Source organism: Phyllopteryx taeniolatus, chromosome 3, assembly GCF_024500385.1.
Source record: "Phyllopteryx taeniolatus isolate TA_2022b chromosome 3, UOR_Ptae_1.2, whole genome shotgun sequence".
NCBI classification, from domain to species: Eukaryota; Metazoa; Chordata; class Actinopteri; order Syngnathiformes; family Syngnathidae; genus Phyllopteryx; species Phyllopteryx taeniolatus.
The window spans coordinates 10,111,651-10,125,449 of NC_084504.1; the positions used below are offsets into that span (position 1 = coordinate 10,111,651).

At 40.2% G+C, this 13,799-nt stretch overlaps 1 protein-coding gene across 6 annotated transcripts in view; it reads right to left on the reverse strand.

The window, feature by feature from the left end:
- Positions 1-2,858: 2,858 nt before the first annotated feature.
- wdfy3 (WD repeat and FYVE domain containing 3) overlaps positions 2,859-13,799 on the reverse strand; it is a 113,119-nt gene continuing 102,178 nt past the window's right edge. For all 6 annotated transcript variants that reach the window (XM_061766924.1, XM_061766922.1, XM_061766923.1 and 3 more), the window contains 7 exons: positions 12,678-12,860; positions 12,481-12,574; positions 12,260-12,403; positions 11,340-11,579; positions 10,284-10,395; positions 7,574-7,771; positions 2,859-3,689 (listed from right to left, as the gene is read on the reverse strand). In XM_061766924.1, the coding sequence (XP_061622908.1) occupies positions 3,566-3,689; positions 7,574-7,771; positions 10,284-10,395; positions 11,340-11,579; positions 12,260-12,403; positions 12,481-12,574; positions 12,678-12,860 (1,095 nt within the window). In that variant the 3' untranslated portion in view covers positions 2,859-3,565. The remainder of the gene's footprint in view (positions 3,690-7,573; positions 7,772-10,283; positions 10,396-11,339; positions 11,580-12,259; positions 12,404-12,480; positions 12,575-12,677; positions 12,861-13,799) is intronic.

Sequence of the window (13,799 nt, forward strand, 5' to 3'; positions counted from 1 at the left end):
TGCATTGAAAAGGCTTAAGAAAAAGTTTCAGCTCTCTTGCATTATTTTAACATTTTGATTCCATTGACGATGACGGCGGTATGAGATTTTTTTGTTTAAATTTTCAAGTTTGTGGCATGTGAACACAAACGCACAAGGAGATTGCGTAGCAGATACTTGTAGTCTTCTAATAGCAGAGAAAGAAGTGACATCTTTGAAAAAAATTGACTGTATTGAAAAATCTTACTTTTGTCTCAAAAATTGACTTATTCTTGATTAATTTGACTTTTTTGTTTTAAAAATACAGCTAATTACCATTGAAAATAATACTTAAATAATGTGACTCTTGATTCTTGAAAAAAATAGATTTCCTGAAAAATGTCACTTTCCTCAAAAGGTGTTCCCCCCCCCCTGAAAGTAAGATTTACTTTTAAAAAAATGTGCCAATCGGGTCAAATGTTAACTTTTTCTTGAAATGTGACTTAATTAAATTTTTAAAACTTTTTTTGTGACTTTTCCTGAAAAATGTCGATTTCTTTCAAACGTTTTCCCCTAAAAAATAATTTAAAAAAATGTGATTTTTGACAGATGGTAATTTTTCTTGAAAAATCTGACTTGGAAAAAAAAAAAATCTGAAATGCGACTTGCTTGAAAAGGTGACTTCAAAAACGATCCTTACACTTGAGAAAGTGACTTGAAAAATTTGAAATTTAAAAAAAACTTCTGGAGAATGTGAAAGTTTTTTTTTTCTTGAAAATTTTGATCATTTTTCTTGAAAATGTTTTACTTTCTCTTTACTTATGTAAATGAACGAGCCATTTGGTGGTAAACAGCAATTTATTGAAAGGCTAAAGAATAAGTATCAGCTCTATTGCATTTTTGTAACATCCTGTTTCCATGACGATGACAAAGGAGTAAGATTTCTTTTTTTTTTACAACATGGTTTGTGGCTTGTGAACACAAACACACAAGAAGAAGAAGAAGAAGAAGAAGAAACATTCATGTAGCACAGATTGCACAGCAGATACTCGCAAAGTCTTCTAATAGCAGAAACCACCCAGAAGCCACACGCTACTGTCTTTTCTTTTTCCACAAGTCCAGCAGGCGGGCAGGTGGGAGTGTTGTCTTGTCCTTGTGAGTGTCGAGTGTGGGGCCCAGCCCACAAAAAAAGTGTCTTTTCCTTGCAAAATGCGACATAAACGCACAAAAAAAAGACGACAATGGCGACAAGAAGAAAGTCTTGTTGTTGTTGATGTTGTGGTACTGACGCACAAAGTCAGTCCGCCGTATTCATGCAACAATCTTCATTTTAAAAAACAAAAATGTAAAAGCAGCCATCTTCGCATAAATACTTTGTACATGTGAAATGTCATCAGGAACCACGCTAACATTTCATAGAAAAACTAAAAGTCTACTAAAAAAAAAAAAAGCTCTTTTGTACACTGCTGATTGACAAGGACGTCCAACACAATGACGTCACCAACAATTGCTGCCACCACAGTGTGCGCGTGAACGTGTGTGCGCGTGGGTCTGAACCTGGCTGCAGCCACCTTGTCTTTTCATGGCCGCCAATCAAATCCAATCAAAACCAAGAGGGTTCATGATCTGATAAAGAGCAATGTGTAAAGAGGCTCGAGTGTCACTTGGGATTTGGCGTCCTCTAATGGTCACTTTAAAAAGGACACTTGGAAACGTTACTCGAAGAAAGTTGCATTTGTAGGGAGGGGAAAAAATTGTTTAGTTATATTTTTTTGTGGGAAAAAGTTGTAATATTACAAGATTTAAGCCAACAACAACAAAAATATAGATTTTGTGGGAAAGAAATGTAAAGTTATGAGAAAAAAGTGATTTTCTTTCAATACTTTTTAATTTTTTGAGTAAACGTCTTTTACATAAAAAAACTTTTTTTTCTCGAAGTTGTAATATATGATGAGCCATATTTGTCAAGAAAAAATAACTATTTTTAGGAGAAACAAACTAATATTCATATTATTACTAACATTCCGCGATTCAAGTTCATATTTTTAAAGAAAAAAAGGGGTAAAATTACAAAACAATATATATAAAAATCATACTTTCAGGAGAAAAAAAGTTGTAATATTAAGTAAAAAAATAAATAAACAAATACAATATAATTGACTATTCTCGTAATAGCCATTTCCCCCCCAGAAATAACATGTAATTTTGAGATTCAAGTCTTTTTTTGGTCTTTTACAAAAAAACATTTTCTCATGAAAATACTATTTTTTTTAAGTCGTAGTATATGATTAGTTATAGTAGTATTTTTAAGAAAAAACATTGTAATATTAATTGCATGAGATCAAAGAAAAGAAGTCCAGAAAAAAGTCGTAATATTACAAGAATTAAGTCAGATGTTTTAGGAGTAAAAAGTTAGAATATTACGGTATTAGTAACATTTTTGTGAGAAAAGCATTCATAAAATTATGAGATAAATATATATTTTTTTTAAAATAAAAAAGTTAACATTACAAGGGGGGAAAACACTTTTAAAGAAAGAAAAAGGAAATCATTATGGAATTAAAACTGTAATATTACAAGATTAAAATTCAAAACACAATTTGAATATTATAAAATTGCAGTCAACCTTTTAGGAGGAAAAAAAGTGTAATATTCCAAGATAAAAGTGAAAATTTTCAGAGAAAAAAAATCGTAACATTCCAAATTAAATTTATATATTTTTTCTATAAATATCAACATGACAGACTACGGTTAGGACAAATTTGTTCAAGAAGTTAAATTTTCAAAAAAAGTTAAGTTACAAGAAAGAAATTTGGAATATTACGATATTTTCCTAGCAAAAAAAACACTCATATTTCCCGATTAAAGTCAGTAAAAGTTTCAATATTACGAGAATAAAATTGAAGAAAACTGACTTAGTTCTTTATTGGGAAAAAAAATAGTCCGAAAAAAATGTAGATTTTTTTTCACGATTAATATTTCAATTCATTCATGACATATTCTATCATTATTTTCAACAGATTTGCATTATTTTTTGTCTGCAACCAGGTTCAAAATGTAAAAACAAAAAAACAAGTAAAGATGTGTTTAAATGTGTGCACATTCCTGCTGTTTGCAACCTAAACAACATCAAGAAGCATGTGGAACAAGTTTGTTTTTTACATGATTAATCAACGTGATGATGATGACGATGATAATCACGCCTGTGGGCACAGTCAACAAATCATATATATTTATATTTAAAAAAAAAAAAAAAAAAAACACATACAAGAAGAAAGTCCCTTTTTGTAGAAAATCCTGTACACTTACTCAAGACTGACCAGACATTATTAATAAAGTTATTTTAAGATATAAGATATGATATTTGAACATGTCCCTCCATCCAGTCTCTTCAGGAAGCAGCAACTCAACAATTTGGCAAAAAAACAAAACGTGGAGACAATTTTGCATAACGAGTGACATTATTATTCATGAGTGACATTCATATCTCTTTCATGTCCGCTATTTTACATTTTACCTTTTTGTGGGTGTGTGGTTGGAGTTAAAAAGGCCGTGGTTACATGTATGTACATTATAAACACCTTGCTGGGTGGGGGTGGGGGTGCGCTCAGTTCTTGTGTTCGTCGTTGGCGGCGGTGTGCTCGTGCTGCAGGTTGTAGTAACAGTTCTGGCACACGCGCACCGGAGACGAAATCTTCAGGCGCTTAATCTCCGACTGGAAGCGACTGCACCTGGAAACAGGAGGTCAAGACAGGCACAGAGGTTCACTTCAGAGCAGGGGAAAGGGGTGTGCCAACTTTGTTTTTGTTTTCATCTCTTTCATTAGTTTTGTCACGTTTTGTTCACATTTTGAAAGTTTTGTGAGAGCATGTTTTGAGGATATGTGCAGGGAGACAGTGTGCTGGAAATATTAAATTTTAAATTGAAGGTGTGTGTAAGAGACAGGGGTTGTTCCAACTGGAAAAGAGGCATTTCTGCATTTCTTAGGTTATTTTGTCATGTTTTGAGAAAAATGTACTGTATTTCTTTAATTTTTTGGCAAAAACGTATAGTTTTTCTTTCTTTCAAATATGACATTCTAGAAAAAATACTTTTTTTCTTGAAAAAAAAGTGACTCGAAAATGTGACTTTTTTCTGAAGAAAAAAAAGTGTCTCATCGTTGAAAAATGTGACCTGTTTTTTGTTTTTTTTAATGAGGCTTACTTAAAAAATGACTTTCTTATAAAAGTTGACTTTTTCTCAAGAAGTTTGACTCTTTCTTAAAACTTTTACCCCCAAATATGTTACCTTTGTCTTATACAAGACAAAGGTAACTTTGTTTCATTAATTCAAGACAAAGGTAACTTTGTTTCATTAATTCATTAATCATCCGTACCGCTTCTCCTCACTAGTGTCGCGAGCGTGATGGAGCCTATCCCAAGTATCTTCGGGCGAGAGGCGGGCTACACCCTGAACTGGTCGCCACCCAATCACAGGGCACATATAAAAAAAACAACCATTCGGACTCACATTCACACCTTTAGGCAATTTAGAGTCTTCAATCAACCTACCATGCATGTTTGTGGGATGTTTGAGGAAACCGGAGTGCCCGGAGAAAACCCACACAGACACGGGAAGAACATGCAAACTCCACACAGGTGAGGCCGGCCGGATTTCAACCTAGGTCCTCCTACGCTAAATAACGCATACCGTGCTAAACCTCGTGGAGCACTGGGCTCGTCTGATCACTGCTTAATTCACTTAATACCGACATACAGGCAATAACTTAAATGCGCGAAGCCTACAGTGAAAACAGTGAAAAAGTGGACCAATGAAGCACAGATAGAACTTCAAAACTGTTTAGACTACACAGACTGGAGTGTCTGAAAATTCAGCTGGCAGCCTGGATGAATATACGGAACACTGTCACATCTTATTAGTTTCTGTGAAGATGTGTGTGCACCAACAAAGTCATTTCGCACATTCAATAACAACGTGATTCACTGCCAAACTTAAGCAACTTCGCTAAGCTAAGGAGGACGCATATCAAAGCGGGGACAGGGCCCTGTATAATCGCGCTAGAAACCAGCTGACTAAGACTATGCAGCAAAGTTGGAAAAACAGTTTAACGCCAACGACTATGAATCAGTCTGGCATGCATTACAATCGCTGACCAATTACAAGCAACGATCACCGCAAGCTGAGAACAATAGTACACCAGCAAATGACTTGAATACTTTCTGCTGCAGATTTGAAAAGGACACTTTCACAAGGACCTCATCCCCATGCAGCATCAGCACCGGGCGCCCCAAGGTTGTGTCCTCTCTCCGCTGCTCTTCTCTCTCTACACGAACAACTGCACTGTCAAACTCCTGAAGGTGCAGATGACACCACTGTCAACGGCCTCATCAAGGATGGTCTGCATATCGGCAGGAAGTGGAGCAGCTGGAGCTGTGGTGCGGCCCGACACAACCTGGAGTTGAACACGCTCAAGACCGTAGAGATGATCGTGGACTTCAGGAGGCATCCTTCGCCACAGCTGCCCCTCACGCTGTTCAACTGCCTTGTGTCAACCGTCGAGACCTTCAAGTTCCTGGGAATTAAAGTCTCTCAGGACCTGAAGTGGGCGATCAACATCAACTCCGTCCTCAAAAAGGCCCAGCAGAGGATGTACTTCCTGCGGCTTCTGAGAAAGCACGGCCTGCCACGGGAGCTGCTGAGGCAGTTCTACACAGCGGTAATCGAATCAGTCCTGTGTTCTTCCACCACAGTCTGGTTTAATGCTGCTCCAAAAAATGACAAACTCCGACTGCAACGGACAATCAAAACTGCTGAAAAGATTGTGGGGACCCCCCTACCCACCCTTGAGGACTTGCACGCTGCCAGAACTAAGACAAGAGCGTGCAAAATCCTCTCGGACCCTCCACATCCCGGTCACCGGCTCCTTCCCTCAGGTAGGCGCTACCGATCAATGCAAACTAGAACTAGCAGACATTCCAACAGCTTCTTCCCTCTTGCCATCAACTTCTTAAACAGCTAACCTACAATTCCATTCCAACATGCTGCCAATTTCTTTTGTCTGAGTTTGTTGTCACATTTCTGTCGGGCTAATTATATACTACTCGTGCACTCACTGTAGTAGTCTCGCCACGCTGCACTATTTGCATATTTGGTGTTGACCAATACTCGCCACTCATGCCAGAGTAGCATCTGCCCCATTTGCACACTGACTGAGGAGTATCTGCAACATTTGCACAATCAACATTGTCCCAGATTATTGCACTACTAATCACTTCAAACTGCATACACTCCTTGAAGTCTCGGCGCCCTTTGTACAATGGTCATTGCACCGGACTATTGCAATATTAGCCATTCAAACTGCTCTAAGTGCTAGAGGACTCTGCATCTTTTTGCACAATTGTCAAAAAAAAATATAAATAAATAAATAAATTTTACCGGCATTAGCAGATAACTAGGAACCCTTTATTGCCCAGTGACTGTTTCTGTCAATGTCTTTATGTCTCTAAAGTGTTCTATGTAAATTGACTGTCTGTTGTCGTACTAGAGCGGCTCCAACTACCGGAGACAAATTCCTTGTGTGTTTTTGGACATACTTGGCAAATAAAAATGATTCTGAATATAAAATGTGACTTCCTTGAAAAACCGGGCTTTCTTGGAAAAAATTTTCAAAGACTTTCTTGAAAATGTAACCTTTTGCTCAAGAAAAGTTACTTTTATTCTTGAAAAATGTGATTGTTTACTTGAAAATTTTTACTTTTTCCCTTGAAAAATGACTTCTTTTCTTAAAAATGACTTTTTTTCTTTAAAATGATTTTTTTTTTTTTACCTTAAAAGACTTACTTAAAAATGTGACTTTCTTGATGAAATAAATGTTTTTCAAAGAAATTCGATTAATTCTTTCTTGAAAATCTGACCTTTTTCCCCCCAATAAAGTGTGACTCTTATTCTTGAAAAAAAATGTGACTTGAAAAATTAACTTTTTCCTTTAAAAAATGTGACTTTTTGTTGAACTTTTGGAATTTTTATTCTTATATAAAAATGTATTTTTTCTGAAAAATGTCACTGTTTTGTCAAAACGTTTTTTTCCCCACTTGAAAATATGTCTTACTTAAAAAATGTGACTTTGGTCTTGGGTGTGGAGCTTCAAAGGTTGGCCCATTTTTTACACAGACTTCTGACAAAACCTCTACTTATTTCTTGAAAAATATGACTTTTTTTGCAGCTGTAATTTTTTAAGGGAAAAAAGAAATCTTATGCTGTGATTGTTTTCTTGAAAATGTTGACTTTTTCTTTTTTTTGAAGGCAAAGAGGTATGCCAACTCTTGGGGAAATTGTTGCATTTTGATGACGTTTTCCTGACTTTTTGAGGGTGCGTGGGGAGGTGCGTCAACTGCTGGGGAAAGAAACAATTTTGTTCATATTGTGAGAAGGTGAAATTGAAACAAAAGTTTTTTGGGTTTTTTCATCATAATTTCACATTTTGATCATGTTTAAATGACTTTTTGTTAGGGTGTGCGCCTGCGGGCGTGGGGTGCGCCAACCCTGTCGGAATGTTGAAGGGGGTGCGCAACTTAATGTTTTTTAAATTTTTGATGCAATATCCCGTTGGACTTACTTCTGACAAAACAGCTGTCCACAATTCCGGCAGTGGTGGCGTCTCTCGGTGAGGGAGAATCGCACCGCGCACCCCGAGCAGCTGTCCACCACCTCGTCCTTCACCCAGTGGTCAGCGGCCGAGCGTCCCGGCTGGTCGCTCACCGACCAACTGAAGACGCGCCCCTGCCCGTCACCCACCAGGATCTTGCTGTGGTCCCTGATAGGTAAGGAAAGAAGGTAAACGCCGTATGAAAAAACATTTGATCATTTATTTCACATCCATAATATTGAGATACATGTACTACTATGGCTTTTTGTCCTCACTAATAAGACAATTCAGCACACTAGTAGAATGACTAGGGTGTACAAGCAGAATAACTGTCTGTATAACATTTCTGCACATTAATAGGATAATTTTGGCATACTAGTAGAACAACTGTCACTCATGAGGCAAAACTACAAGAGAGCACTTGCTTTGTCCAGGAGGCTACAAGTGCGTGACACATGCTTACTGGTTGGGCCTAGCAGTATTACTTGTCCACCACAATATTTTACTTGTAAGGTTTAATTGTAGGCGGCACGGTGGGCGACTGGTTAGAGCGTCAGCCTCACAGTTCTGAGGACCGGGGTTCAATCCCCGGCCCTGCCTGTGTGGAGTTTGCATGTTCTCTCCGTACCAGCATGGGTTTTCTCCGGGCACTCCGGTTTCCTCCCACATCCCAAAAACATGCATCAATTGGAGACTCTAAATTTCCCGTAGGTGTGAATGTGAGTGCAAATGGTTGTTTGTTTGTATGTGCCCTGCGATTGGCTGGCAACCAGTTCAGGGTGTACAATGATAGCTGGGATAGGCTCCAGCACTCCCGCGACCCTAGTGAGGAGAAGCGGCTCAGAAAATGGATGGATGGAAGGTTTAATTGTCTACTGATTGGTCAAAAGTGGCATTTGTAGGGGAAAAAAAGCAGTACTTGTAAAACCTAGTTGAGCTACTAGTGCATCCTTATGGAAAGTCGTTTTAAGCATTTATTCAATATCAGCTTAGGGTCCATGTATTATGGTGCTCTTTGTCCTCACTAGTAAGACAATGACACGAGTAGAATGACTGTGTCTTACCTTAGTAGTACACTACTGCGTTGCACTAGTAAGACTACTAGGCCCAACTAGTAGGCATGTGTCACACTCTAGTACAGGGGTAGGCAACCTTTGGCACCACAGTTGGCACTCCGTGGCATAAACACTGACGCGCTGGGTGTCATGTCAATCGTCACTTTATGCTTGGCCCGATTTATTGGGCTTGAGTGACAGCTCCTGTACACACAATCCTCGCAGCGCTGTAGACACAGTCCCGCCCACATTCCCAAAGACCCGCGCATTACAGATGTCACCAATGGCAGCGCCGGCTACTAAAAAGGGAAAAACGAGGGCATTCCGGTTTTCATGGACACAAGAGTTGGGTTTTGTATTTATGAAAGAACGTTCTGTGTGCACTTTATGATGGGAGAATGTTGTGTGCCGAATGTTTAAGGGCAGACGAAGCACGAGAAGACTTTCAAAAACCAAACAGAAAAAGCAGAGTCAATTAAACGTGCTGTGTCCCGGTATGGTAAACAAGCTAGGTCCCTCAAAGTTTTTACCACTGTTAAAAATCACGGGACAGAAGCACGCTATCGCATTGCGCATTGCTTTGCAAAGCTAGGGAAGCTGGACGTTTTTGTTTACCACATTAAGGACAGAAGTCCTCTTTTTGTTTTAATTCCTCATTTAAAAACACCATTCAAGCAACATGTTTTTCCTCATGTTTTTTAGATTGTAGGGTGAAAGCTGCTACTGGGTACTCGTGTGGACTGAATGGGTGGCAACAAATGAAATGCCAGTAATTGAGGGAAATAGTCCGTCAGCAACATCCATCCATTTTCTGAGCCGCTTATCCTCACAAGGGTCGGGGGAGTTCTGGAGCCCATCCCAGCAATCATCGGGCAGGAGGCGGGGTACACCCTGAACTGGTTGCCAGCCAATCGCAGGGCACATAGAAACAAACAACCATTCGCCCTCACATTCACACCTACGGGAAATTTAGAGTTGTCAATTAACCTACCATGCATGTTTTTGGGATGTGGGAAGAAACCGGAGTGCCCGGAGAAGACCCACACAGGTACGGGGAGAACATGCAAACTCCACACAGGCGGGGCTGGGATTGAACCCCGGTCCTCAGAACTGTGAGGCAGACGCTCTAACCAATCGTCAACTATGCCGCCCGTCAGCAACATACTGAAGAAAAAAGAACTATAAACTAGTTTGTTTTTGGACCAGTGAAACTCATTAAAAATTTAGAATATTGAACTATGAACTGAACTTTTAACTAATTCATGTAGAAAATGAACTTTCCCAACACTGGTCTTGATATCCAGCTTGAGCTCCATGTACTAGTACGCTCTTTGTCCTCACTAGTAGCAACTTTGCCATACTAATGGGACAATTACATTACTAGCGAGGCAAAATGACTACGAATGACATTATAAAATTCTACTAGCTAATATCTAGCGCTTCACTAGTAGTAACAATACCACACAGATGTCAGCTAGTGCACAGTTTTGTAGTTGTGCTACTAGTATACCAATGTTGTCTTACTAGTGAGGACAAAAAGCACACTAGTACATGAACCTTATGCGGCGAGACAAAAAGCCGGCATAGAGACAAAATGGCGACACAGAGACAAAATGGCGTCTCACTTGGAGATGGCGAGTGCGGTGATCTCGGCAGGGTGCGCATTGTCCTTGCGGTCGAACGCCGTGTGCATGGTGAGCTTGCTGCGGAAGACCAGCTGTCGCTCCCACCTGTAGCCTGTCAACACATGTTAGCATGCTAGCAGTTAGTAGGCGTACCTCTCCACGTCGGGCAGGTGCGCCAGCAAAATTTGGGGAAATCAGAATCAGCACTATTTGCATATCTGTTGTTGACCAATACTGGCCACTCATGCCAGAGTAGCAACTGCACCACTCGCACACTGACTGAGGAGTATCTGCAACATTTGCACAATTGACATTGTCCCAGATTATCGCACTACTAGTCACTTTACATTCCTTGAAGTCTCTGCGCCCTTTGCACAATGGTCATTGCACCGGACTATTGCAATATTAGTCATTCAAACTGCTCTAATTGCTAGAGGACTCTGCATCTTTTTGCACAATTGTCAAATAAATAAATTGTACCGGCATTACCAGATTACTAGCAACCTTTTATTGCTCAGCGACTGTTTTCTCAATGTCTCAAAAGTATTCTCTGTCAATTGACTGTCTGTTGTCGTACTAGAGCAGCTCCAACTACCGGAGACAAATTCATTGTGTGTTTTTTTTGGACATACTTGGCAAAATAAAGATGATTCTGATTAAAATCTAAATAAATAAATATTTTATTTTCTTCTCTGTGTTGGGGAAGGGGTGCACAAAGTCGGTTCGAGTGTTGAAGTCAACATCCGTTTGCAGTTAGCGGGCCCACCCCTGCACGGTTGGCAGATGCGGGAACAAACGTTTGGAAAATATTGTTCTGTGACATCAAATCTACATAGCAATATGATAACAAGATTTCAGATTTTTTATTTGTGGGTTGAGGGAGACAGGGTGAGCCAACTGTGACAGGGTGTTGAAGGAGTTTTGCGGCTTAAAAAGTCTTCATATGGTGAATAGGGTATGTTCTTATTTTTTCTTCTGTGGGTGGGGGAAGAGTGTGCAAACTCGTTAGCGTTACCATTTAGTACACGCACCCAAGGAGTCTACAACAACACCCACCTGCCCTGAGCTGGTTGAAGGCGCGCGCCTCCACGGCAGGCGGGTGCAGAAGCTGAGCGTTGGTGCCGCTGATCCCGTGGGGGTGCATGTGGTGGCGGTGCACACCCTTGTGTTGGCCCTCTGAGTAGTTGACGAACACAAAGCCGTCCTTCTCATCGATGCTCAGGCTGTCCGACCAGCGGTGGGAGTCATCCGAGCCGCTGTCCATTGACCACGACGCACCACCTTGTGCCGATGGACCTGGAAAAAACATTTACACTCATGCTTTAGTTTCAGGTATTCATAAACTGTGGTGCGCGCTCCCCTAGATGTGCGATTCGTATGTATGATATGGTAAACAGGCTGTGTTTGTATTTTTGTGAGTGGGCTATGGTGTGGTGGTGGGTTGGGGTGCCAGAGATATGGGTGTACCAACTCTGTCGGTGTGTTGAAGGGAGTGTGCAGCTTTTGCAGGTTATGGAAATACTGCTACATCGTAAAATCAACATAGCTATAAGCTAGGTTTGTTTTGAATGTTTTCCATTTTGACAGGTTGGAAGAGGGGTGCGTTTATATCTGTGGGTTTGTGGAGAGGGGGTGTGCCAACTCTGAGGGCTGTATAGCAAAAACATCCTGGGAAAGTTTGCTCTACAACATAAAATCTGTGTTTCTCTAGGCTAAATGTTTTTGTTTTGTGTGGGGTGGGGGGTAGGAGTGCGCAGCTAAAACATTTTGGAAACATTTCTTCTGTGACAAAAAAACAATAAAAAAACTCTACATTACTCTAAGTGTTGAAGGGAGTGCACAACTTAAAGAAGAGCATAAAATCTATGTTGCTCTTTGTTAAATATGGTTTGTTTTGATTTTTTATGGGGGTGTGCTTAAAGTGAAAAAATAATCGATTTATCAAAATGCTAAAATTAGCTTTTCCTGCGTGTTACCTCTGGGTCTGTGCACAGCACTGCCTGGCTGGCTGCCTGGCTGACTAGATGGGTTGCGCACTGCTTTGTGTTCATGGCTCAGACTACTTCCTGGTCCTTCTTCTTCTTCTACGTCTGATTCGCTGCTGTCCTCATCGCCGCCCTCTGGTGGACCACAGAGAAAATCCCATGAGAACACTTGCTGTTTTAAAAAAATATATATATATATTATTCCTACTCACCAAGTTTGTCGTCTCCACAGCAGTCAGGAACGTCGGGCTCCACGGGTTCGGGAGCAGGGGTTTCTGGGACTTGGAGGAATTCCATCCTCCAGAACTACGACAACAAAAAAAGAGCACTCAAGTTTAGCTTCTCACGCTAGCCGGCATGTTTTTATTTTGTTTGTTTGTTTGTTGTTTTTGTTTTTTCTCCTGTTTACCCTGACAACGCCATCCGAGTGTCCCGTGACGATGACATTGTGCGTGTCCCACTCATTCATCTCGGATACGCAGCAGCATGCAATGTTCTGACTGCGTCCGGTGAACGTGTTGGCACTGGCGATGGGGCTGCCGTTGATGCTCCACACGTGGATGTACGTGCCTGCGCACGATACAATGTCCCCCTGCGTGCACGCAGACAGACAGACAGACACACACACACACACACACACATACCCAAGCTAGCATTAGCATGTTAATTTTCATAGCAGTATTGTGATATACGCCTTAGTAGTAGTTAACATGCCATCTGCATTAACAACAGTGTCAGCTGTTGGATGTCAGCATTTGTCACAGTAGCAGTTTGGGATGTTAGCATTAGCAACAGTAGCGGTTACGTGCCCATTAGCAGTTTTGGGAGTTGCAGTTACAGTTGCAGTTACATATGCGCTGTCTACAGTGGCAGTTTTGGCAGGTTAGCATTAGCTGCAGTGGCAGTTTTGGGATGCTAACATTAGCAGTTGTAGCAATTTTAGGATATGAATTTTAGTGGCAGTAATAGTTTTTAGATTGTAACGTCAGCAACATTAGCAGCTCCATCTGCATTAGCCCCAGTGGCAGTTTTGGGATGTTAGCATTAGTCGCAGTAGAGGTTACATGACATCATCATTAGGTGTAAAAGAGATTTTTAAATGTTAGCAGTAGCATTAGCCAAAGTTGTATTTTTTACCGCAATGTTTGTATTAGTGACACCGTTTTGGGATGTTTTAATTATTTTATTGTTACTTTATATATCATCATCATTAACTTTAATAGCAGGAGCAATACGTGTTAGCATTAGCCAAGTGGACATTCATGTTAGCGGTAGAAATAATTTTTTTCCCCATTAGAATTAGCCACTGTAGGATTTACACATTTTTCCTTTTGTTTAAATTTTTTTTTTTTAGCATTAGTAGCAGTTTCAGTTTTGGGACCCCTCCGTTAAATGTCTTCTATAGACGAGCATTTTTACTTTATCTAAGACGCATAATACAATGGTAAAGTTATTTTTACACTTTAGGAATGTCACGCAAAGCATTGCCTTTTTGACCCAGGGACAGACTACAGTGGAATCTCGGTTCACG